Source organism: Maylandia zebra, linkage group LG2 (assembly GCF_041146795.1).
Source record: "Maylandia zebra isolate NMK-2024a linkage group LG2, Mzebra_GT3a, whole genome shotgun sequence".
In the NCBI taxonomy this organism is placed as follows: domain Eukaryota; kingdom Metazoa; phylum Chordata; class Actinopteri; order Cichliformes; family Cichlidae; genus Maylandia; species Maylandia zebra.
The window spans coordinates 4,126,285-4,150,663 of record NC_135168.1 but is presented as its reverse complement, the minus strand read 5'-3'; the positions used below and the strand labels follow the sequence as shown (position 1 = coordinate 4,150,663).

The 24,379-nt window shown below is 39.8% G+C and overlaps 1 protein-coding gene across 1 annotated transcript in view; it reads left to right on the top strand.

The window, feature by feature from the left end:
* slit3 (slit homolog 3 (Drosophila)) overlaps positions 1–24,379 on the top strand; it is a 240,424-nt gene that overhangs the window by 115,815 nt on the left and 100,230 nt on the right. The window contains exon 5 of the mRNA XM_004553593.3: positions 15,918–15,989. Within this exon, the coding sequence (XP_004553650.2) occupies positions 15,918–15,989 (72 nt within the window). The remainder of the gene's footprint in view (positions 1–15,917; positions 15,990–24,379) is intronic.

Sequence of the window (24,379 nt, the reverse complement as noted above, 5' to 3'; positions counted from 1 at the left end):
ACATCGGATATGTATCGGATTCAGGACCACATACGAAAGTGACCCAGATCGGATTTGAAAATATGGGATTTGTGCCGTTCACACTGTCACACCAAGATCAGATATGGGTTGCATAGGGTCAAAAAAGTTGGATTTGATGCGTTTTCGCCTGCAGTGTGAACGTAGCCTAAGAGAAACATTTCCTATATTCAATATGTGTAAAATTGTGATGTTTTACATTAGTCCTTACTTGCAGCTTGCTGGGTCTCAGGTCATAATGTTTTGATCTTATTTAGAACAAGTTCTGAATGTTGTCGGGCAGAGATTGGTTTGCTGCTTTATACATTATTTATGTAATTCCAAATTTTTAAGTACAGCAACTCCAGTAGCTCAAACAATATTGGACACATTGAATCTCGTTCTAGATTCACTTCTTGCATCTTGTGTGTGTATATGCATTTGGGATGGCTGTGATGTGGTTGTCAGCCCATTTGCTGAGGTAAAGACATAAAGTTGTGAGATTATCACGGCCTTGTAAAGGCTGGTGTAGTTTTATCCTGGAAAGCATTAACAGTCTGGGGCAATTACCTCTCAATAGCTGCCTTCTGCTGAATGTGTGAGTCTATAAGAACGCGCGTGTGTGTGTGTGTGTGTGTGTGTGTGTGTGTGTGTGTGTGTGTGTGTGTGTGTGCGTGTGCGTGTGTGAGGCAGAGAAAGTGACAATGAGCATGGTCTGGGGTGTTTATGTTGTTGCACATACGGAGGAGTGTGTTCAAACTTTGCCAGTCTGCGCATGGACAGGACAGAGTGACGATTGTGTAGACCGATCGATGTGCGGCGATTGTCCTCTCCTGGGTCCTGCCCTCCTAATGCCGAGGTTATTTCTCTGACACATACATATGCAGCCCTTTTTATCATTTCAGTATGTTCTTGACTCTTAAAAAAATTGCCTTTCTTTTTGCTTACTGTTTATTCTGGTTATGTTTTGTGTACTTCCTGTTTTCCCACCCCTTTCTTCCCACATTTAACTCCCCTCTTTTCTGGATAATGGTAATCATCTGCATTCTTTCACCTTGGTTTCTTTAACTGTCCTTTAGTTTCTGATTTCATTTCCATCCACGTTTCCTTTTTTCATCGCTCATGTTACTCTACTTAGACTGTTCCCTCCTACTTTGCCATTCTTACTAATGTTCTCTTCTTCTTGCACTCATATTCATTCTTTATCCCTTTGTTCTTTATTGTCCTCCCTGCCCTCCATCCATTGCTTTCTCTCCTACCTTCACCTCCGAATTCGCTGTCCTTTTACTTCTTCATCATCTTCCCCTCCTACTCTTTCCCTTCCTTCCCCCTCCATCACCCTCCCACCCCACCCTACCCACACCTCCCCTCTCCATTAGCAGATTAGATTTAGTCCCATAATGCCGCTGGGCACTATGATTTTACCAGCTCTCATTACTCCTAAATCATCTTTTCCTTCTCTCTCTCTCTCTTCCCTGCACTCTCATCTCCCAGTATGCTAACACACACTTCTGCACAGATATGCACACACCCTATGCCATATGCCAAGGCCTGCGCTGTGCACCATATTCCCCCGTGAATTAGAGGCAAGGCCAGTGATTTGTGTTGGAGTGTGATTGGGTGGGAGGGGAGAATTTGGTTCAATTTCTGTCTGTCTGCATCCATCCTTTATTCTCCTCTATATATTCCCTAGGGACATGAATGATTTTCATATCTCAACGTTTGAGGTGGACTACATTTGCTGCATGCTGTTATATGAGGTGTTTTTGGAGCTGGATTTTCTGGAATGAAGGATTGGCATAATGCAATTTGAGAAGGACAGGTTTTTTCTTTTTTCTCTTGTACAGTAACTGAGTGGAGCTGAAGAGACCGATGTGAAATGCAGGTGTAACGACAGACAAGCTGAGAAAAAACAAAAAAGAGTCATTACAATTATGCATGCATGCGAGTGTTCATCATTTTTGAAGTGTCAGCATCTTATCGTTTATTGTGGCAGAAGGTGAGTTAGCTGCAGTTTTACCCTCTGTGACAAAACCACTGATCACCACGTTCATTTTAATCATGTCACAACACTCTCAAGCACATTTACAACATTTGTCATGTTGCAGGGAATGCCTAGTGTGTGGAATGAAGTCACTTACCAAGGTAATGCACAGCCTTGGAACCATATTGGCCTAGAATAAACTATATGCCATGTGTTAAGTGAAACAAATATCCAACATGACTTCTTGCCAGATCATTTTGACTATCCTATTTATATCCTTTTTTCAACAAAATGAATATGTTCCAAAAAGAAAGAAAAATCAGCTACACCCTATGTACCATTTAAGCTTGTGTTTAAACTGTAACACAAACGTCTTTGGTGTATTAAAACGAGCAGCAGGGTTTTGTAGCTTAAAACCATATTTTTCTACATCTTACTGAGAATACCTGTTAAATGTTAGAATTCCTCACCAGTGACCAGATGTTAAACACCATTTACTTTTTTTCTTGTCTATTACAGTATCGAGCCAAGCAGTCAAATGAAGTAAAATCCATTTCCTGCACCTGTCCTCTTCTTTTTTTCTTTTTTTCACTAGTCCACAGAGAAAGCCTGCTGAAGAGGAACAATAGCGCAGAATCTGGATCCACTCAATCTAATCTCTCAGCCTTAATGGGCACTGCTGCTTTTTAGACACACCCTGCAAGGCACACACATAAACCACACACACTCAGAAAATAATACAACAAGTAGATATCCTCGCACATACAACAACATTTGTTCAACCGTTGCACAAACACTTGTGTTTTCAGGTAGATAGTCTTAACAGGCGTATGGATACAGTCAAAGAGAGACACACACAAACTACTGCAAACGCACACACCCGCATAGATCCCTCTCTTCCAGTTAGCCCTGACATTAGCCACTTGCTGTTTCTAACTGGATCATGGGGCTTACTAAAGAGATTAGGGCCTAGAGACAGCATAGCAACCACACACACTCTCTCACAGACACACATAGGTACAAAAAAGTGCTTTCTCTCCCCTGATTTTGTCTTTCATTTCTTTCCTTTTCTCCATTTCCCCTTTTTTCTCTTTTTATGTATCTCCTCCTTTCTCTCAAACACACACACACACACACACACACACACACACACACACACACACACACACACACACACACACACACACACACACACACACACTAGACAGGCCCTCAGGCTAAGAGACAGCAGCCAGCAGCCATTGTGGAAGACAGTCTGTCAGAGGAATTAGCCCACCACTGCATGGGAAGGGAGGATGACAGTCTTCTCTGTTTGCCATCACAATCAATTTATTTCACCAAGAATACTCAGACAGATACAAGCATTGTAAAAGCCTCTCTTTCTTTCTTTTGCATTTAGGAAAATTCAGATGTAAAGTGACCTCTTTGTATCATGTAAAACCTGTTAAAACCAATAAATAAATGTTAAAAAATACAAATAAAAAAAATAAAGTGACCTCTTTGAAACATTTTTTCTGCATTAATAGTAATCCAGCTCACACGTTTGCAAATAAATCTCAATTACTATTACCGACCACCTGTTAGTAAATACTCTCAGAAATATGTGGCCTGAAGGATGAAGCCTAGAATAATGTTCTTGCCAAAATTTGGCCAAACAAAAAAAAAGTCTAAAACAGTCATTCATTTGAAGCTGACAGTTAATCAATAGTTGACATTTCAGGCTCTGGCCGCGTGGGTTACCCTTTAACATATTTTCCATCCTGACCTATGTCAATCAACAGTATCCTTTGCTCTCATCATGTCACAACTTCAAGACCCAAAATGTCATTATATTTCTCTTATAGCCAGGGCTGGACTGGGACAAAAAATCGGCCCGGGCATTTTGACTAGAGACCGGCCCACCAAAAATGTGACGTCATTCAGGGGTAAAACCGCAAAGGATTCTGGGAACTTGTGGCAAGAGGAACTAGCGCAAGCAGGCTTTCAATTGAACTCAGTTACACAGCGATAAAAAGAAACATAAAAAATGGCAACAAGCTGTTGTATTATTAACTGCAATAGCCGGTGTTGTGCCAAAAAGTAATTGTCTGCCAAAAACTGATTTCCAGTATTTGCCAAAAACTGATTGCTCGTATTTAAATTGCTATGAGTAACTTGTTGGGCTATAATATGTGAAACATATATCAAACGCATCCCTCATGGATGACATAAAGTCATCTCTCCATCTCCATCTCTCTCTTGCTCTTCTGTCTCCTCTGTCACAGACTTCTCCACTTTTGATGATAAATCAGCCTGGTGCAACATGTAAGGATTGGCACAATTTGTTAAGATTTTGAGGAGTTTGAGAAACTAACCTTAAGCATAAAATAAAATTTACTATCACTAACTTCATAGCACCCGCCCAGCAGTATATAAACTCCGTCATGCTAGCTAGTACGCAGTACCAGTTATTCTAAGCGCCTGTAAAAAGTCAGCACAACGAAAACAAACTACAACTAAACTTGGTTTATATCTGACACAGATAGACAGCAGGTCATAACTTCTTACCTGAAGTTCAGTTCCTCTGCCACTATGACCGGCGGCCGCCTCGGGTCTCTCCTCCTCTTGCCTCCCCTTTCCCTTATCCACCTGCTGGCCTCCACCACTTGCTGATGTTGCTAAATCTGTGGAAGCTATGCCATAGCTACCGCCAAACAATTCAGTTATTTTTACACATTTGGCAGCGTCTGCCTGAAGAAAAACAAAAAAAAACAAAAAAAACAAAAAAATCGCCAGCAGCCCACCGGGCAAATGCCCGGTATGCCCGATGGCCAGTCCAGCTATGCTTATAGCTGGGATGAACTTTCATCATATTTTAAATCTAAATGAATGAAAATCTAAATAATACAATAACAAATAGAAAACCCAGACAATCAAATAACCCCGTTTTAGCAAACACTTGGAGACAGTGGAAAGGAAAAACTCCCTTTGATAACCTCCAGCAGATTCAGGCCCGTGGAGGGGCAGCCAACTGCCACAGCTGATCAGAGGTGATGCGAGAAAGTTGAACAGCTCTGGTACCAAATGTAATACCTAACAAAATATTGCTAAACACTAATTAAATATTTGACATCTGGTAATTTTGTTATAAAGTTTCAGACGTTCTAATATGATTTAATAAGAGTTTGGCACTTACTTGCTTCTCACGCAGGAACTGTGTCAACCTTTAGAAGGGAACACATCATGTCATTATCATCACACACAGGAGCTCTTACTCACTTCACCATTGCTGTGCTCAGGTCACAGACTCAACCTCTTTTTTCTTGGCATAATAAAGAGCTGTGCAGCTGTGTGCCAAACACAGAGACAACAATAGCTGAGTAATTCATTTCTCTCCCTTTCTTACTATCATAACTGTATACGGTCTTATTTTGTTTCATCTCTCTCTCTGCTTGTTGATTTGGCAAAGAAAACATAAGCACATGTGCACTTTCTTGCTCTAACTTCAGCACTACTGAGACTCTGCACTTTTTTTGTTCTGTTTCTGTGCTAAAAGTTAATTGGCCCACTGACATAATGGCCTGCAGTAACCTTGACAACGCTGACCTGCTGAGAGACAGAGCCCAGAGAAATGCTTTACGTATACACAGGCAACATACACAAGCCATGAACGCAGACAGCTCCGAGGACACACATGGTACGAGGCTGAACGTGCATAACAAAATATTTAATATGTGGATATTTGCACAATACACATACACTGTAGTGCATTTTCACTTACACGCACGTGTTTCATCGAAGCATTCACTCTCTGCAGCATGCTCACACACACCTTTTCAGCATTCAGCTACCCTAACCCCTTTTCTGTCCAATCTGCTAATTTGCTGTGTATTATTTATGGGTGCTGAGGTGCTCCCAAGATGCTTGTAAAGGCAAAACGACACAGTCAGCTTAGCTATTCACACCTCTTTCTCTCTCCTTTCTACCTTTCCTACCACCATGACTTTCTCCCACCCCTCACCTATTTCCGGACTTCTCTGCTCCCTTCGATGTTTCCTTCTGCCCTTCGCTGTTGCCTTTATCCTTCACATTTATTTCACCTGTCATCCATTTTTCTTCCATCACCTGCCAGCTTTAAACTCCCCTGTTCTCATTGCTTCAAGTTGCCTCCTCTCAACACTTGTCTCGTCTCTCTTTGTGGTTTCTTCTTCCTTTTAGTCGACTTAACAACCCATCTTCGTCAAAGCATATCCATCTGTTTTTCTGTGTAGCTGCATGGTTTAGCTCATCCATCTGAGATTTTAGAGAGATTCCCTTCTTTGTTCCATGCTGCACCTATATTCTATTCCGCCATCAATCATTTTCACCCAGCCATTTAATAGACACAATAAGGAGTTTAACCATTTATCCTATTATCTTAATACTTGGTAAACCTTGCAGATAAGGTAGAATGAGCACATCAAGTCAAAATTTTTGACAGCGGTCTGGGATTAAGAGGATCTCTAACAGCCTTATGTTGGATGAACAGTTTCCCAAAGACAAAATCCATTTAGTCAAGGCACTTTGTCCGTTCTGAAAATGAGAATTTTCAGCCCTAACACTTCACCCCTATTATTCTTAAAACCATTTCTTTGTTCAGATTCTTGCTCACTTTTTCATTTATTTATTTTAACATGGAGTAGTCCTTTGGCTGCTTATTATATTGATGCCAATTTATGGCCTAGCAATTCACAGTGACTGTTACTCACAGGGTACATTACTCAATACTCCATCTATCCATCCATCGTTGGACTAGACCTTATCGTAGCTGTCACAGGACGAGAGAGAGGGTGTAACCTGGACAGGTCACCAGTCACACCTATGGCCAGATTAGAATCATCACTTAGCTCAACCCCATGCTTGGCTTTGGACTGAGGGAGGAAGCTAGAATACCCAGACAGAAGCCACGCAGACAAGAAAAGAGAGGCCTCACTTGATGTGGTGTGATGGTGCTAACCCAATACCATGTAAATTTGATCAATATTTATTGTATTTAATAACAACTGCTAAGAACTGCTGAACAATTAATTAACCCATTAACATTCCATTGAACCCCAACATTCAATGACTCCTTGAGACCCAACAATGCTTGTTGACCATAGCTGGGTTACCTGCTACCAATATAATATATTTTTCTTTCTTTTTTCTTTCTTTTTATAAAAGATTATAATCACACAACTCCCTGATTACTACAGTAGATAAAATTGTTGCTTGATGTGAGTAGATAAAGCATCCCTGCCCCTCTGGTAAAAGCCACTTTTTCTAATTATCGTGTTTCCATTTTAATTGAAGGATTACTGGAAAAAACATACTCAGCCCCTTTGCTTTTCAGAGTGCACCGAATACGCCAAGAACAACAGCACTCGATAAAGAGTGAAATCATCTCTTCTAAAACAGCTGTTGTCATGTCAGTAATGAAAACAACTGACTGATATTAAAACTATTTTATTTGGTTTATTTTTATAATTTATAGGTTCAGCAGCATTTTTGTTTACCTTTTTGAAGAAGTCAAAACATTATTTCACCAAAGTCTCAATTTTGCTCCTGTTTAAGTTTTGTTATATATAAATTGGTGGTTTGGTAAAGATTGCTCAGCGTTTAAGTGGTTCGGCTTAGCTCTCTGTATACTAATTTGCGTCTTTCTATAATTTACCTAGCACCCCCATCCCTTCATCTATCGCACTTATAGTCTGTTTCTATCTTTTCTCACCAGCCTGTTAATCCATCCTCTTTTCCCTCCATTTATCTTTCCTGCCTGCATCCAATCTAATGTCCTCTCTTGATCCTTTGCTGCTCTAACTTTTATTAGCTCCATAAATGTCCCTAAGAGCCTGCAGTATCGCTTAGCTAAAGGAAGAAGAAAAGGAAGAACTGAGAAGGAAAAAAAAGAGAAGGAGGCAGAGTAGTGATATTGCTCAGTCCTGTGGATGACAATTCAAATAAGAAAATGTATTAAAGCAAAATGGCGTCAGGGACATTAAAGTGAATTAGCCAATAACAAATGACCATGTGTGCGCCCTGCTGCCTTAACCTCTACAACTATTTTTTTCTTCTTTTGCCGATAGTAACTCATCTAAATTTGCTGGACGTCTTATGGGCATGGGGCCAGAAAAGCTTTTATATCCATAAAGGCCTATGGATCACAGAGAATTGCATTAAGCTGTCCAATTTAATTACAGTATCGACAAAACATAATAGATACTTACAGCCGTACGGAGAGCGATGGATAGAGGAAGGGAAAGAACAGAGGGGAGAGAGTGAGAGAAACGAAAAGTGCAGACAATGTCCATTTATAATGCTGATGCAGTGTATGTATCAAAGGAGGCGTTTGAGGAATGTGTGCACGCGTGTGTGTCTATGTAGGTGTGTGTCTCCAACGAAGGATTTGCAAGGGCCCCTGAGAGCTTTTGAGAACGCTTAGTTTGATTTAGATGCTACAGCTCCCCGAAGGCTGGTTCTCCAACAAATGTGCCCACGGACACACAAGCACACAGACACTTAACAGCCGGGATACACACCCACTCATAATTATACGCCATGTCACTCACTCACCTGTTCATACACACACACGCACCTATAAAATCCACACACACACACACACACACACACACACACACACACACACACACACACACACACACACACACACACACATACTTAGATCCAGGGAATGGAGTGAGTAAGAAGAGTGGCTGTCCTGTCCTGTTACAGCCAGCCAGGGCTGTCAGCCTCCCATCCGCCATGATCAATAGATGGGGGCAATATTTTTATTCATAAAGGGTCCACTTAATTAAATCACTGGGAGTGGAGATGGGGAGGGTAGTTGAATCGGGGAGGAGGGATGGGGCGCCGTAGCAAGGGCACCGAGTCAAAAGACTGATGAAGAATTACAAAGAATGGAAGGAGAAAGGCAAAAAGGAGGGAGGGATGGAACGAAAAACCATTTAGAGCTGTCCATTTATAAGATGCCAGAATGCTGAAGATAGATTTTACGGTCATATGTGTCTGATGGGAAGTAGTTTTATTTATCTTTGCAGCAGCATTTCCCAGTTGCCTAAAACTGACATTTATTCTATTATGTAAATACAAGGCTTTCAGGGAACACTTGCAATCTAGAAGAAATGTACACTATGGATAATTCTGCATTTTGGAAAGTGTACTTCATACATCTCTTGCCAGGAGCTGGACAAGACAAGCAATACAACTGTCATATCAGTGTAAAGTGCAAGTGGAAGAAGGAATATGAATACAAAGAACGAAGCAAAAACGTGCAAACTTTGAAAAAATGAAAACAGATCATTTAATGTCGTTCACCATAATCATTTTCCATACGACATGAATTACACAGCTTGACGATGAGAAAATTCCTTTTGGTTTATTTTAAGATTTCAAAATATGAAAAAAATAAAACCTCCACCATGCATTCCCATGCTGCAGTCCTGCTGTCTGCAACATACTGCCAACGCGTTGAATAATATATCCCCCCTGTTTGTTGCTGCAAGTCAGAATCATTCAACTAAAGCCACTTGGCAGCTGCGACTTGAAGACCGTGGTTATAATGGGAAGGCTTAAATCCAGTTTTGAATGCACCCAGATATATGTTTGTGGCACTGCCAATATGCAGTGCTTATAGCCAGCAAGTTCTCCCAGCATACAACAACAGAAGCTTTTAACCTCACCCAATACGTCAGTGTTGAGAATATCATATATACAGGCTGAAGCTATATAGATATACACAGTGTGACATAAAATAAAAACAAATACTGGTCATTTAACATTATAATATGAATTTAAACATTTTTTTTGCAGCCACGGGAATATGGTTGAACTTTCTAGCTCACAATCTGTGGCATCGAAACCTTAACATATATGAACTGTGACTAAGTTAAATGGTATAAAGGACACCTTAGTAATTCAAATGTTTACAGATGGCATACGATATTAAATCACATGTGCAGTAAACACGGTAAGCACTGGAATACCTGCTGCATGACTTTGGTCTTACCCTACAGTAGAGTGCCTTAAAAAACAAGGGGAATATGAGCTAGCCAGCAGTCGATATTTATTACTCTCTTTATGGAACAATATTAAATGCAGTTACAGCCCCCAAGGGAGAGAAAAGGAGAGAGAGAAAGTGATATAGCTGGAAGAGGTGAAAAAGAAAGCGAGAGAAGAGGAAGAAGCAAAGGGAGAAGCGAAGAGGCTTGTGCTAACCATTGAAAGTCTCAGGTTTCAAAAAATAAATCGTGCCACTTCTGTCTTTCTACTCTCTCCTTTTCTTCCTCTCCCTCAATTTTCCACCTATTCTTCCCCCGTCTCTTTTTCATCCGTCCCCTGGAGCCAAGCCAAGGGTCAGTCCTCTTTCTTTTTGTCCGCTACACTCCTTCATCTTTTAATAAAAGACACACACAGATGCATATACATTGTTGCCCATCCACTCTCACGTGCCTGCTGTTTCATTCACACAGGGGCTCACAAATTCTAGCTGACACACAGACACACACCTTTGCTGCCCTTCTTGTCATCTCTGTCTAACTAAGACCTCCTGTGATGCCATCTGACACAAAGCCACATGAAATCAAACAAGTCTGCTTCTACTCCCATGTTATAGGTCAATAGTTCAGGGCTGAGTGGCCCTCACTCATATCTGGACGAGCCTGAGGGTGGATCCATCTAATATCTGGTGACTTCTGTTACACAGAGCAATGCAGGGGGACATAGCTCAAGAAAAAGAACACTTTTTGATTTTTGTGTATGGGAACAAAAGATGGAAATGCTGTTGTTAATGACAGTAATGTAGACTATTGTGTGTGTGTGTGTGGTTCTCTGTGTGCATCAAAGGGTTAAGAGTAATATCCGAAGTGGTAAAGGGTGACCTGGTGAGTGTTTCTTCTCACATGAATAATGGAACTTAATATGGAGGAGGTGATGGCTTGGAGCATACACACGCGTGCGCGCATGCACACACACTCACACTTCTACCCCAGGAGGATCTTGGTGTCATTCTCAATCCCTCCAGACTTTGAGGGGCCACAGAGAGTCACCATGCCCTGAGAGGGGAGGTCTTGGCTGGAAACTGCTAACTGAGAGTGGGGGGTCTGTGTAGTGAAAGAAAGGAGGTCTGGAAACATTTGGTCAAAATTCTATCAATTATACAGTACGTCAAGCGCCATAGCAAACACAGAATGGATAATGGAAGACTGTTTCTTCTGCTGATGCCCTTTGTTGTTGTTCTTTTGTTTTCTTTCTTTGTAGTCTACTTCGCCATTCATCTGCACCCACAGATACGAAAGTCAACATGCGTGAACTTTGGTGAACTTTGTATTGTTTGTCTTATCTCTATCCAGTTCTTCAAATCCTTCTCTTTCTCAAAGATATGCAGTTGTTTTCATAATCAGTATCACTGATATAATTTACAGAATTTGTCATCTTAATGAAACTGATGCATAATTCAAACAGCCATCCGTCTCTTTAATAGAATTCTTAGGAGACTAATCGCTCTCTGCCTCAAATGCTGTGGTATTGGAGGAGGACCAAAAAAAGAGGCTAAATCCAATAATTTAAATGTTGTCCAAACCATTCCACTTTCCAAATGAGGCCGGTATATGCTTGGGCTTTGTGAGTTTGTGCCTTTGTAGCTGGCCAATCAGTGAGTGTCCTTTTCAAGGGTCATAGGCCAATCTTCTGTTGATCATAGCCATGCTCTACTCAAAGGTTGGCAGGTATGACTCACACAGAGATGAGAGGAGGACAACCGTCTACATGATGGCATAACAGAGCTGTGGATCGTGAATGGCTTCAGATTTTAGGAATGCATTATGGGTAATTTTTAATAACTCTCAGTATAAGCTGTGTGAAATGGTAGAAAGCGGCATCTGCTTTATTACTGCAGAACTCTTTTTTCTTTCTTTTTAAACTAGGTGTCTTACTATAGGTTATTGGGGTCCGATGTGGATGCTTGATTTTAAGTAGATTTTGCATTGATTTGAATGGTTTTAAATGCATTCGTTTTGTTAAGTTATTTAATATTTTATTTAGTCTTTTTAAAGGTTAAAAGAATAGTATGTAAATGTAATGCAATGCTGCAGCACTTACACTCCGAGATGATCGTCTATGATCATCACAATATCTGTGCTACCAGCAAATACAAAACCTCATTTAAAAGGTAATAGCAAAAATTATGTTTATTCACTGAATTGTGGCGTCAGTTTGTGTGTACGACTGTATTATCAGTATTTCAGCATAGTGTCAGTTCATTAATAAGCTCTGTGAGTTACTTCTTCATCGTGTTTCCTATACTCTCATTTATTCCCACCGCAAGGAATAATACATGGAGACCTGTTGGTGAAATCTGCTGGGGGTGTGGGGGGGTCATTTAGAAATATTGACGTATATTTAATTTTTGAGGTTTTTTACTGTTGAATTCCTCTGCTCTGTCCAGGTCTTGAAACATTTTAATTCCAATCTGATGACTATCGTTATATTTTTTGCTTTTGTTTTCAGTGTTGCAGATTTTTTCCAATGTGTTAACTTTATTTTAAATAACACATTTTCAGAATTAAGCTTTGAATTATTCCCTAAATTACATTATACTGTCAATCAAAGCATTTGCTTGCTTGGGTTTTTTTTGCCAGTCATGCCAGTGATCAAGCCTATTGTCAGATTTCAGTTTGTCCAACCACAGCATATCTTAGCCATGCAACACACAGTTCACGTTTTGTTACCGCTTGAATAGCTTTGTGGTTGCTAAAATCATATTGTTCATCACTGCCTGCCAATATCAGAACAGTAAGAATTTGAAACCCAGCATATTTATAATGACAGAACCCCCAATTTGAGATTCTGGATTGGAATTTCTTCTTCTCTATGCTGCTTGCAAGATCATCTACCGTGACCAGTTTGGCAATGGGTCAGTGATGGTCTGGAGAAATCACGTTGGAGGGTCGCACACACCAGAGAGCCGCATTAACACAAGTTGGCGCAGACTTTGATTTCATGTTTTTTAACTTTGAATTTTAGTTTGAATCCAGCCCTCAAAGGATCGATGGTTTCCACTGACTCACATACATTGTGAAGTTTGTTACGTCATTGTGTTCACAACAAACTACACAATGTGTCTCAGCAAGAACTGTCAATTTGAATATTTAATTTTTAAATATCTGAATATGTCAATTCTGAGCAGTGTAAAAACCCATTAAAATTTGCACATCACACACTGAATCCTGATTTACTTGCTAACATAAAACGTCGTATTTTTCTTCTCTCCAATAAAATGTTGATGAGGTGTCTGTCTTTTATTTTCAATTCACAAAATGTCACCAAAGCAGTGATGCAGCATGGCTAGTTAACAAAAAAAGAAAGAAAAAAAAAGCGACCCCTAAAATAATTTTCACAAACAGATGACCAGAACTCATCCATATAATGAAAACTTCATTCATGGTCTTGTCACATATGAGTTTTATTATTTGAGCCTAAACCGTGCACTGCTGGAGCTGGTGTCAGTCACTCAGCTGGAGTCATAAAGGCCGGCAGAGAGACACACAGTCTCATAATAGGTTTTATTTGACTTGGATGGTTTTCCTTCTGTTAGAAGAAATAACAAATAAATATCATGGTGGGTAAACAAAACGATAAAAGATTTATTAGCCATGGAACTCATCTGATATATGACTTTTTAATGCCTTTTCCTCCTTTATCTTGTTCTCATTCTCCTGCTTTCTTTTTGTTTTTATTCTTTGCTCTGTTTGTCAGCAGTCCACAGAGCGCAGGGCCATATGAGAGAGATGCAAATTAAAGAGATAAACAAGATAGATTTATGGATATTGTTAGATAGGTAGATGGATGGAGAGAGTGATAGATACTAGAGAATGATAGAGAATGTGAATGTGCAATACAAAGCAAGACTGATAACAGCTTTGCATTCTGCTTCCTATTTGCTCTGTCAATGTCAGTATGGGAACACCAAAGACGCAAAAGAAGAAGAAAATCTCTTTTCAGTAAAAAGGGAAAAAAACAAAACATGGCTATACCCAAAAAGTGTCAAAACCTTCAAAACAAGAAGTGTAAACACAAGGAATATTTTCTGGCTGTGCTGCACATTAAAATATCATAATACCATTCCTGCCTGTCAAATGTGTGCCGTTTCCCCCCCTGCTCTTTGTTACCACAAGTGCTGAGCAAAATTGCACATAAAAGCACACATTTTCTTTGCCTAAAGACTACACAATGCCAGGCACATACTTTTCCCATCAAGGCCTGCAGAGACAAAACAGGGAACACTCATCTCTTGTCAAACAAAAGGAATGAGCCAGAAAACACAAGGCTGAAAGGGAAACATCCAAAACGATGAAACCTTGTTAGTTTGAGGAAATGAGTTTTCTGTTTTCTGAGCACGGCTCGCCAATTAACATTCACGGCACTAATAAAAGTTGATTGGCTCTGGAATAATGCACAGCCAATTTTCTTCCTGTGTAGGCTACATGAATGCAAGTGTGAGTGTAAATTAGATAGCTTAAGCATATACGGCATGTATGTGAGCGTGGCATATTTCTTCCAAGATGTGCGTGTGTGTGTGGGCACACGTGTTTTATTGTCTGTGTGAAAACTGACAAGTACGAAGCTGTGTTCCTTAATTGTGTGACAAGAAAACATTATGAATGTGTTTGTCACATGCTGAGTGCTTATCTGTACACATGTATTTATGTCTAAATCAAACATAAAGGTCCAGAGTTGTGCTGCTCTTTTGTGCTGCTTTGTTGTGATTTTCTAAGTGTATGTCGACTATCTAAAATACACAGCCATGTATTAATGTGCTGATTGGCTTTGTGTAGTATAGTATGATTGTTCAACGCAGGCCTAGCTCGCAGCAATATAAGGCGATATTTCATACCTTTCCTTTTCTCCCTGTAATCACGCTGTGCTTTCTGGAGTCTGATTACCTGCCAGGCCTTCTTCTTCCCCGCAAACAAAACTAATAGATTTAAGGCCGCTGAGTCATGTCAAAAATCATTTGGCTCTATTGAGCAGGAAGAGAAAAGAAACCGAGGGTGTTGCATGTAATCCCATGTTCACTGTGTGTTGAGAGAATGAGGAAGATGGAAATCCTTAAAGGGGAGAAAAAATAAATAAATCGCTTAATGACGGTAATAAAATGTGTGTGTGTTCTTCTGTTTCTCAGAAAAAATATGATTGCTTCATTTTAATGCCAGAGCAATGAGGCGCTGTTGGAGGGCTCCAGTAAAGGAGAAAAAAAGAAAGAAAAAAGTTCTACATTAAAAACATGTGAAACACACAGATGCAACACACACACACGCACGCGTCTTTTACTCTGATTCTCTCTTCATAGTTTCTCATTCTTTCCTTGCATTGCCTCTCCATTAATCTCACACACACACGCACACACACACACACACACACACACACACACACACACGCACACACACACACACACACACACAGACACACACACACACACACAGACACACAGACACACACACACACACACACACACACACACACACACACACACACACACACATTCTTCAAGGCAGCAGATGGACTCGTGCCAGCCATATTTCTTATAGTTCCTTTTGTCTTTGAAGCTCTTTGGACCAAATTGTTCCACTGATCATAAATGTCATATCATCCTTTCTCTCACTCTTCCCCTCTCTCTCCATCTCTTTCTCCTTCTGTGCCTTTGTTCTGTAATTGGGTGTGTGTGTGTGTGTCTGTGTGTGTGTGAGTGTGTGTGTAGCTGTATGTGCGTTAGATCAAATGGTTGTGGCTTTGTTTATCATTTGACTCCTATCTTAAGTGTATACCTCAACTAATGCCACTTCTTCGGTCACTCTCTCTCTCTCTTTCTCCCGTTCTCCCTGTCTGTCTCTCATCCTCTTGTCTTCCTCTTCCCTCTCTGCAGAGACCTCAGTGAAAACCAGATCCAGGCAGTTCCAAGAAAGGCTTTCAGAGGGATCACCGGTGTCAAGAACCTGTAAGCACAATTATTATAATTCTCTTTTTCATCTTCTCCTCTCCACTACCTATCACATGTGTATCGTATATTACTGCATCCGGAAATGTTCATAAATGCCTAAACATTTTTGCATTTTCTCTGGGATTATTACACAATCATGAAGCACAAAATCACATTTAGACTTCATCCATTTAATTGCTCCTGTGTTTATATATTCAACTTCATTAAATGTGAACAAAATACAACTTTAATAAAAACAGGATGTTCATAGTTCATATAACAGATTGTTTGTGTTTACTATATGCTAGCATCAGATGAGTTTAAGTTAAATCCAGTAAGCTGCATGAATGGATTTCTTTTTAAATCACTTGTACTATAATGAAGATGCGTATGGTGTTTGAATTTTACTGCATAGCTACAATAAAACAATGTCATTCCTACTTAAAAGAGCTAATAATTAAAAATAGTTATTCCTTAAGGATGGTTCATCACCTCCTTTAACTCTTTGATAACTGGAAAGACTTGATAGAATTTTAGCTGCTTCACCTTTTAGGATCTTCTTTTTCATATTTTTCAGTTTGTAATCTTTTAAATGTTTCTAAAGATGACATCTCAGGACGATAGGCAGGCCACTTGTGCACTCTATCTTTGGCAATGTCTTGCTGATATAAGCAATGGCTTTTCTGTAAATTATGTCATATGCATGTGTGTTTTTATTACTGTAAAAACAGTGTATAGTTTCGTTTGGCACAGATGTGCCAGTCATCCATGCCTTGTGTAATGGCCTGTCACTCTATCAGGGATGCAGGCTAAACTGTGGGCTGATAAAAGCTTTAGCCTTGTTGATGAAGCTCCCATATCTCCACTTCAGCAAGAGTTTAAACTTGTTGATGCATCAACACACTGAATTCCCTGACAGTAGTTTTTAGAAGTCTGCATTTAGTTTCACTATAGAATCAAGTCTGTTTTGAGTGGATTGCCAATCGAGGGTCCCAGGGTACACCTGTTCTGTATTGGTTTTCACACTTTCCCTTGTGTACAGAGTAGGGCTGCCACGATTTGTCGACTAGTCACGATTACGTCGCCCTATCAAAATCGAACGACGACTGATTTAATAGTCGACGCGTCGTTTGAAGCTTTGTAAGATCACAAAAGATGCAGGAATGAGTAGTAGGATTTAAGAGTGTAATAATGGACTGAAACAGAAGATGGCAGCACTGCATGTACAAGGATGCCAGCTGCCGTTAAACCCCGAAGAAGAAGAAGAAGCTGTCCCAGAATTCATAGCGCGGCCCAGCTCAGTTTCCAACAATGGCGGCAGCTAGTTAGTTTTAATATTACTCTTATTATTCTTTTTGGGTCACAAAATAAACGTTTAACATATTTTCAGGCGAGAATGTAGCTGTGTAAACCTCAAATATCTGCTCAGTTTATCAAGACACCACATATTTTCAAAAGCGCTCCGACGTTTTCGGAGACGTCTGTTACCCACTAGCTCGATAGCTAGCCGGGGGCAAGGCTCACTAGAGCCGTGAGAACACCGGACTCCCGGCAAATCGTTTTCAAACCCACCGCCGTCTTTCGCTACTCGAGTTAAACATACATAAGTCACTTAGATAACTTAAAAATGTTATTGTTTGGCTTTTTTTAGTATTTTATTTGTTCCTGAGTAAATCGGTTTGGCTGAGATTAAAGTTATAGTTTTTGCACAGCTGAATAAACATCAAGCAGACAGCTGATTATCAGAAGTGTGAGATGCTGGAGAATATATTCCGGTGTCCTGTTATATTTTAGATAGCAAGGAGTTTATTAAACTTCACCGAAACAATCTGCAAATTTCATTAAAATTTAATAAACTATCATCTTGTCTTTATTTTTAGTTAGCACAGACCTTAAACACTTAAAGCTGTAAGCTAATGATAGTTATATAAGAGCAGATGCTGCTGGTGCAATAAGCTGCACGGATGCATGATCTGATTAGTCGACTAATCGCAAAAATAATCGGTGACTAGTCGACTATCAAAATAATCGTTTGTGGCAGCCCTAGTACAGAGATTTCTTACAATAATAATATTTACCTTAGCTTTAAATCCCCAATTTCTTTGCAATTTTATGTTGAGAAATGCAGTCCAAAGCATTACATTCTACGTATGTGGTTTTTATATTTGAAACAGAATCAGAAACTTGTACCTCCTACTCCGTACACCTGCTACAACCTGCTTCTCTGCTGCCCTTCCTCTCTCCTTCATTCTCTTTTTTTTTCTTGCCTGGTCCCATATTCCTTCTTTTCTTACTGTTAAATCAGCTTGTCTCCCTTACCACTCTTCCTGTCCACAAAGGTTTTGTCCTCAAATCAAATGCTCAATATCCCCCTGTCAAATATTCACGATCTCCTAATCACCAATAGTGAGATCAATACGCTTCCCAATCAATGCTTCCCATCAATAATAGCTGATCAATGGCGCCTCTAAACTACCAGACAGGCTCTTGTGGAAATGTTCTAAATGAGAAAGGATTCAGGAAAACATTAGATAGAAAAAAAAATAGAAATTTGGTTCTGCAGGACACTTCAGCTTTATGAAAAACAGGCGACAATAAAAGTTGATGTTGCTGCGGAAATCATTAGATTAGGCCAACAAATCTTCTCTGTGTAAATTGAAGTTTGCTGCCATGTTTCATCACACATCTGACATGACAGAGGAGATGAAGAGAGGAAGAGACGGAAACACATAGCAACACATAATAACTACAAGCTATGAAAAGATAAAAAGCCATTCTTTGGCGATTCTTATTTCGCTACCATAGATGCTGACTGACAGGCGAAAGGAAAAGTGTATTCCTGGGGCTAATGAGATGGAAAGAATTAAATCTAAATAACCACATGTTTTCTCTGCATATTTCACTTGTGCAAATAGTGCAGGTAAAGTGTGTAAATGAAAAAGATGCAAATGTTTCCGAAACAGATTTTAACTTGAAAGTAATGAACCATAATCGCTTCGGTGATGCAAAGGTGGATCATATTTGATTGCTCGCCAGTTGTATCTCTCATATATATCCTCTGAACTACCGCTAATGAAGATAAGTGAAAACACATCACCACGTGGTTCAATTATTTCATTTCATTCATCTGATGACGGGCGTATTATGGGCTCTAAAGCCCCACAACAGCTGCTAAATGGACCTTGAAGTGAGATTTATTTTCTCCACTGCTGCTGAAATGTCGCGAATGAACTTTGAAGTTCTGTTTTAACTCAACTCAGACAAGATGAACATTAATAGGACAATTACAGATGAAAACATTATCAAACACCCTAAAACAGCTACTAAATGAACCTTACTGGTGAAACTGTTTTCTTAACCATAAACATGCTGTTTCATTAGATCATTAACAAGTGCTGATAATCGACATTCAAACATTTACCTTCAGCTATCGCTTTAGCTGTCCTTTTCACATGAGGGTTTTGTATGTCAAATGAATGTATAGTTGTGGGCTGTTATATTCATCAAAGCATTTCAACCCATGAGTAAAATCACAAGTTAGTGAGGCTTGGACAGCAGAGAGAATTACAAGTGTTTGAATTTTTTTCAGTAGCTCTGTATAACAGACCAAATATGAATCTGTCATCCCAAAATGGGAATGCGCGTATCCGTGAATTAAGATCTAAGTTATGCGCTTTTTGTACTCTTTCAGTGGGCAATCTGTGAGTTGATTAATATGCATCTTGCCATAGATCGGTAATTCAAAGTTAGGCTACAGGCAAATGTGCTCCTCTGCTTAGTTTCCTCTCCCAAATGTGATGTAAGTTCAATGTGGCCGCCAAAGTCCACAGGAGCTTATTACTCTTAAGTTAAATGGGCCTGAAACTGTCTATACTCTGTACTCTGCAGTGTGTGTGTGTGTGTGTGAGCATGTAAGTGAGCAAGTGTCAGTTCCCATGGCTTAGCTCCAAACCTTTGAGTTCAGGTTGGCCTGTGATCATCTAATCCACTCTCGCTTCTCAATCCAAGCTAAATGTTACACATCACCTTACCTCTTTCACCTTAGACTCACTTTCACAACCATTTGAAGATCAGTGGCAGAAAGAAAACAACTCCTCCATCCCTTAGCTGTGACCATTTTTATATTAATGTTTTTAAGCTGGACTTCAAATCCACCAAAGATGTGCTGAAAAGGGGGAAAGCTCTTTCCTGGCATCTCACACGTGCACCTGAGTGCTCCCCAGTATAGCCACAGTCTGTCCCACTGGAGCAACATGCACAGTTGCAATCCAATATGAAAATAGAGAAGCCGTACATGCTCCGTTTACATTTGGAGCTTCATTTTCTACCAAAGCTATAATGTCACATAAATCACAATGGATTATAAATTGCCTCAGCCCCTTTTAAAATGTTTTTAACTAAATAGCTTTGAGCTACAAGGTGAATCCTTTTTTCATTCTTCTTCTTCAGTCAAACTTACGGCCGACTCAGCTGTGCCAGGATCATTCATTTCTTCCGTCTCCTTTTTTTTGACATCTTATAACACCTCCTCCTCCTCCCTGTTTTTTTAATCTTTCTTTCTCTAGTTTATCCTCCCATCGCTGCCACCTCTTTTATGCTCAGTCCACGACTTCCTTCTCCCCCTCTCATAATTTCCCCCTTTTCTCTATCTTTCTATCCTTTTTCTCTTTTCTCTATCATTCTTTATTTTCATTTATTCTACTCTTCAGCTGCAGCGCTTCCCATCGTCATTCTATCCTCTTCGCTTTCTCCAAAAGTTTTCAGTCTCCAACTTATTCCAATTAGTCACCTCCCTAAATTCCCTCCCTCCCTCTTTTACAGTGTTTCCCTCTCTACTCTCCCTTCTATCCTTCCATCCCTCCCTCCATTAGACAAGGTGACTCCTGCAGTAAAAGGCTGCAGCCCTCCATTATACCACGGAGTAAAAAAACCTTCATGACATTCTGTCCCTGGTGGACACAGCATTGATTTTCTCATGACTCTCTCTCCCGCTCTCACTATGTAGCCAGCTCTCCCTGGCTCTCACCCTATCCTCTGCCTCTTTCAATCTCAGTCCATGTCTTCCCATCTTTTTTGTCTCACTCTGTTTCTCAGAGGGTAGGGTCTCTATCTTTCTCTTCTGGTTCTTCTCTTTCAAGCGGCCCAGTGGCAACCATAGCATTGTCATTTATTGAACTGTTTCCTTTACATACAGGCACAACACACACATACACAGGCACGTATACCATGCACACATAGACACAACAGCCCTCCCTTTCGACCCCACTATCACATGACTAATTTGCTGAAACAGCCAAGAACCTGGCAAATGTGATTACTACAGTCTTACGCTAACCTAAGGAGACAGGCTCTGTGCTAGTCCTCTGTGTATAGACGTTTGAGTGTATATGTGTGATCGCTCCTATACTTTGTGCTGACAGAGAGTCTTGTCATTCCCTTAAATCCTACCTGTCAGTCAAACTAGAAATGATAAGGGTATTTTTCAAGTTTGGACACATCTGAACACTGTGTCAAAATTTGTGTATTGTGTCCTGGGTTTGTATGTAGTAATATACTATCATATCTAAAGATTTTGTTTAAATGAATTCTTGTCATGTTAACCTGTTCATGAGCATCTTTGGCACTGAACATTTGCGCCTTCATATGTACAATCAGCTACTGTAATGCTTATTAACTATGTTCTGTATACATTTAGTGTGTATGTAATGTGCGCTACTTTTGTTGGGAGGCATTTCGCTGTAGTTTAGAGCAGCGGTCTCCAACCTTTTTTGCGCCACGGACCGATTTATGCCCGACATTATTTTCACGGACCGGCCTTTAAGGTGTCACGGATAAATACAACAAAATAAAACTAGTACCGGTACCGAAAAAAAGAAGATTTATTCATAACACGCGTGACAAGACACAGGGAAACAGAGTTAACGATAAAAACGATAACAAAATAACGCTGAAAACCGATAAAACCCTGAAAACCAGACATTTCACACCTGAGCCTCAACTCTCGCCGCCCGGTACCAAACAACTCACGGACCGGTACCGGTCCGAGGCCCGGGGGTTGGGGACTGCTGGTTTAGATTACAAAGACACATAGACCATCAGATAAAATACAGCTGTTTCATATGCCCTGACATTACACCTCAGTGCCCACACAGACATGCCTCTTTATCTTTTGCAGCCATCAAGTCCTCATATTGTACCTTGTTTTCCATCTGCCTGCTTTCTCACTATCCTACCCGTTTTTTTATTGTGATAAAATTTAATTCATTTTACCCGCTGGGTCCACCTATGCTCACTATCTACACATTCATAGTACCATCCAGGTGCTTTGGAAGAATGTATTCAGAGAGTAGAATATGCCATTTTTCAGCAAAATACAAAAGTATACAGTATTTCAGTGTAAGAATAAAAAAAAAGAAGTCCTTTCATGGCCTCCTTTGTTTTTTTCCCCTGTAAAACATCTCCATGCTTCATGCTTCCCTACCCACAATGCAGTGCAAGATAGCCGTTTGTTTGAATTATGACTACACTGCCTTGGAGAGAGGTGAGAACATTGTGTCGTTTACGTGCATGTGCACACACACCAGTATCATAGTGTGTCTCCGCCAGTGCAGATGTTTACTTTCAACTTGTTTACCACATCCAACAATGGACAGCTGGAGCCAAGCATGAAAATATACAAAAAAAAGACTAATAATGGTCTTCCCTTAAATCAAAGTGCCGCAAGAGAAAGTAGGATGGAGACGCGACAGCCAGCTTTCTGACAGGGTTTACTCAGATTCCCATGATTCTTGGCTTGAACCCAGCCCCCACTACACATGTCCTTAAATGGCAGGATGTGGCTAATTCATTAAAGGTCATGATCAGCAGAGACAGTAGGTTGATGGAGGGATGAGGTAGAAAATGTCAATTGTTTTGTCTGAATGCAAAAGGATTTACATGGCTAGACTGCATTCACCTAAAAGTCCTTTTTTTCATTTTAATGATAGGATTTGTAATTTAGTTTTGATGGTAAATTGACCTAAAATCACATACAAGGAAACACAGTAAAGTACGATCAGTTTTAAAATACATCAAGAAATTAGATTTCTGGCTTTCCGGAATATTTTTTTTCTTTTTTACTGGAACTCTGTCATAAAATGCACTTCAAGCTAATTTTATTTTATATTCAGTTAATCTATATTAGTATGCAGCAACAACAACAACAACAACAACAATAATAACAATAATAATAATAATAATAATAATAATAAAGAGAAACTTTAATGGAAGCTCGTTGATGTCCTTGATTGCATCTTTTTGTGGAAAAAGCTGGACAATAAAACCATAATTTATTCCTGTACCCTTGAACATTACTAAAAGCAGACTTATCATTAGCAAGTCAAATCCTACCCTGAATTGTTCAAATCTAAATGGACATTAAATGCAAATATCATTCACTTTAAATGATACAAAAGGCTTTTAATTACCTGTTTCAAAAGATGTCCACCAGCATTGGTACCTATGTGACCGACTATAAGTCCAACCAACCTAATAACCAACTATTAGTCGTTACAAACACACACTCCTCTAAAATAGCTTTTTTTCTCCATTTTAAATTAGATTTTTGTTCACCTACAGGTGTTTCCGATACACAGCCTAATCTATATGAAGTCCCTGCGAGTCAGAGAAAGGTAACTAAAAGTAAATGTAATCCTTAGTTTCCTTAGTGAATGATTGTCTGCGTTAGTGCTGCGATGAACTGCCTCTTGCCCCTGTCCATACCCTTTGATTGGGCAAGCAGTTAGGAAAATGGATGGATGAAAGCTTTTAAGAAGTGCAATCATTCCTTTTTCAAACACTTAATGAGGGAGGAAAAATAGATGCAGGAACCAGTAGTCAAAATTCCAGCAACACTTGGGAGTATATACGAAAACCTTATTGGTAGATCGTGCCATGTATATACTTACAGATCAACCAGTGACACCTCAGAACACTCAACGTGATTGTTTAAAGTGTCTTATAATAGAAAGCAATAACAAATTAATCTATTTTTTCCATTGCCTGCTATTCGTGTCCATCACTATTCATTGTCTACTTACTTTACCAACAAAGACAACAAATGTTTGAAGTTTTTGATTGCCAATAATTTAAAGTTTTGATGACTCATTATTTCTTAAAATTCATGGGGTGAAAACACAGTTATGGTCCTCCTTCCTTCCTATCTTCCATCCTTTTATTAATTACTCAGGTAGTAGTGGTTGCTCACTGATGATTTCATGCAGAGACAGCATGTCCGTGTATGTCCATGTGTGCTTACCTCTGCTCCAGATGGTAGCAGAGGGAAGCTTTGAATCAGTCTGCCAATAGGCCTTATTGAGAGTGTTCTAACTTACTGCATATGCATCTGGTACACTAGCTGCACAGGGGCT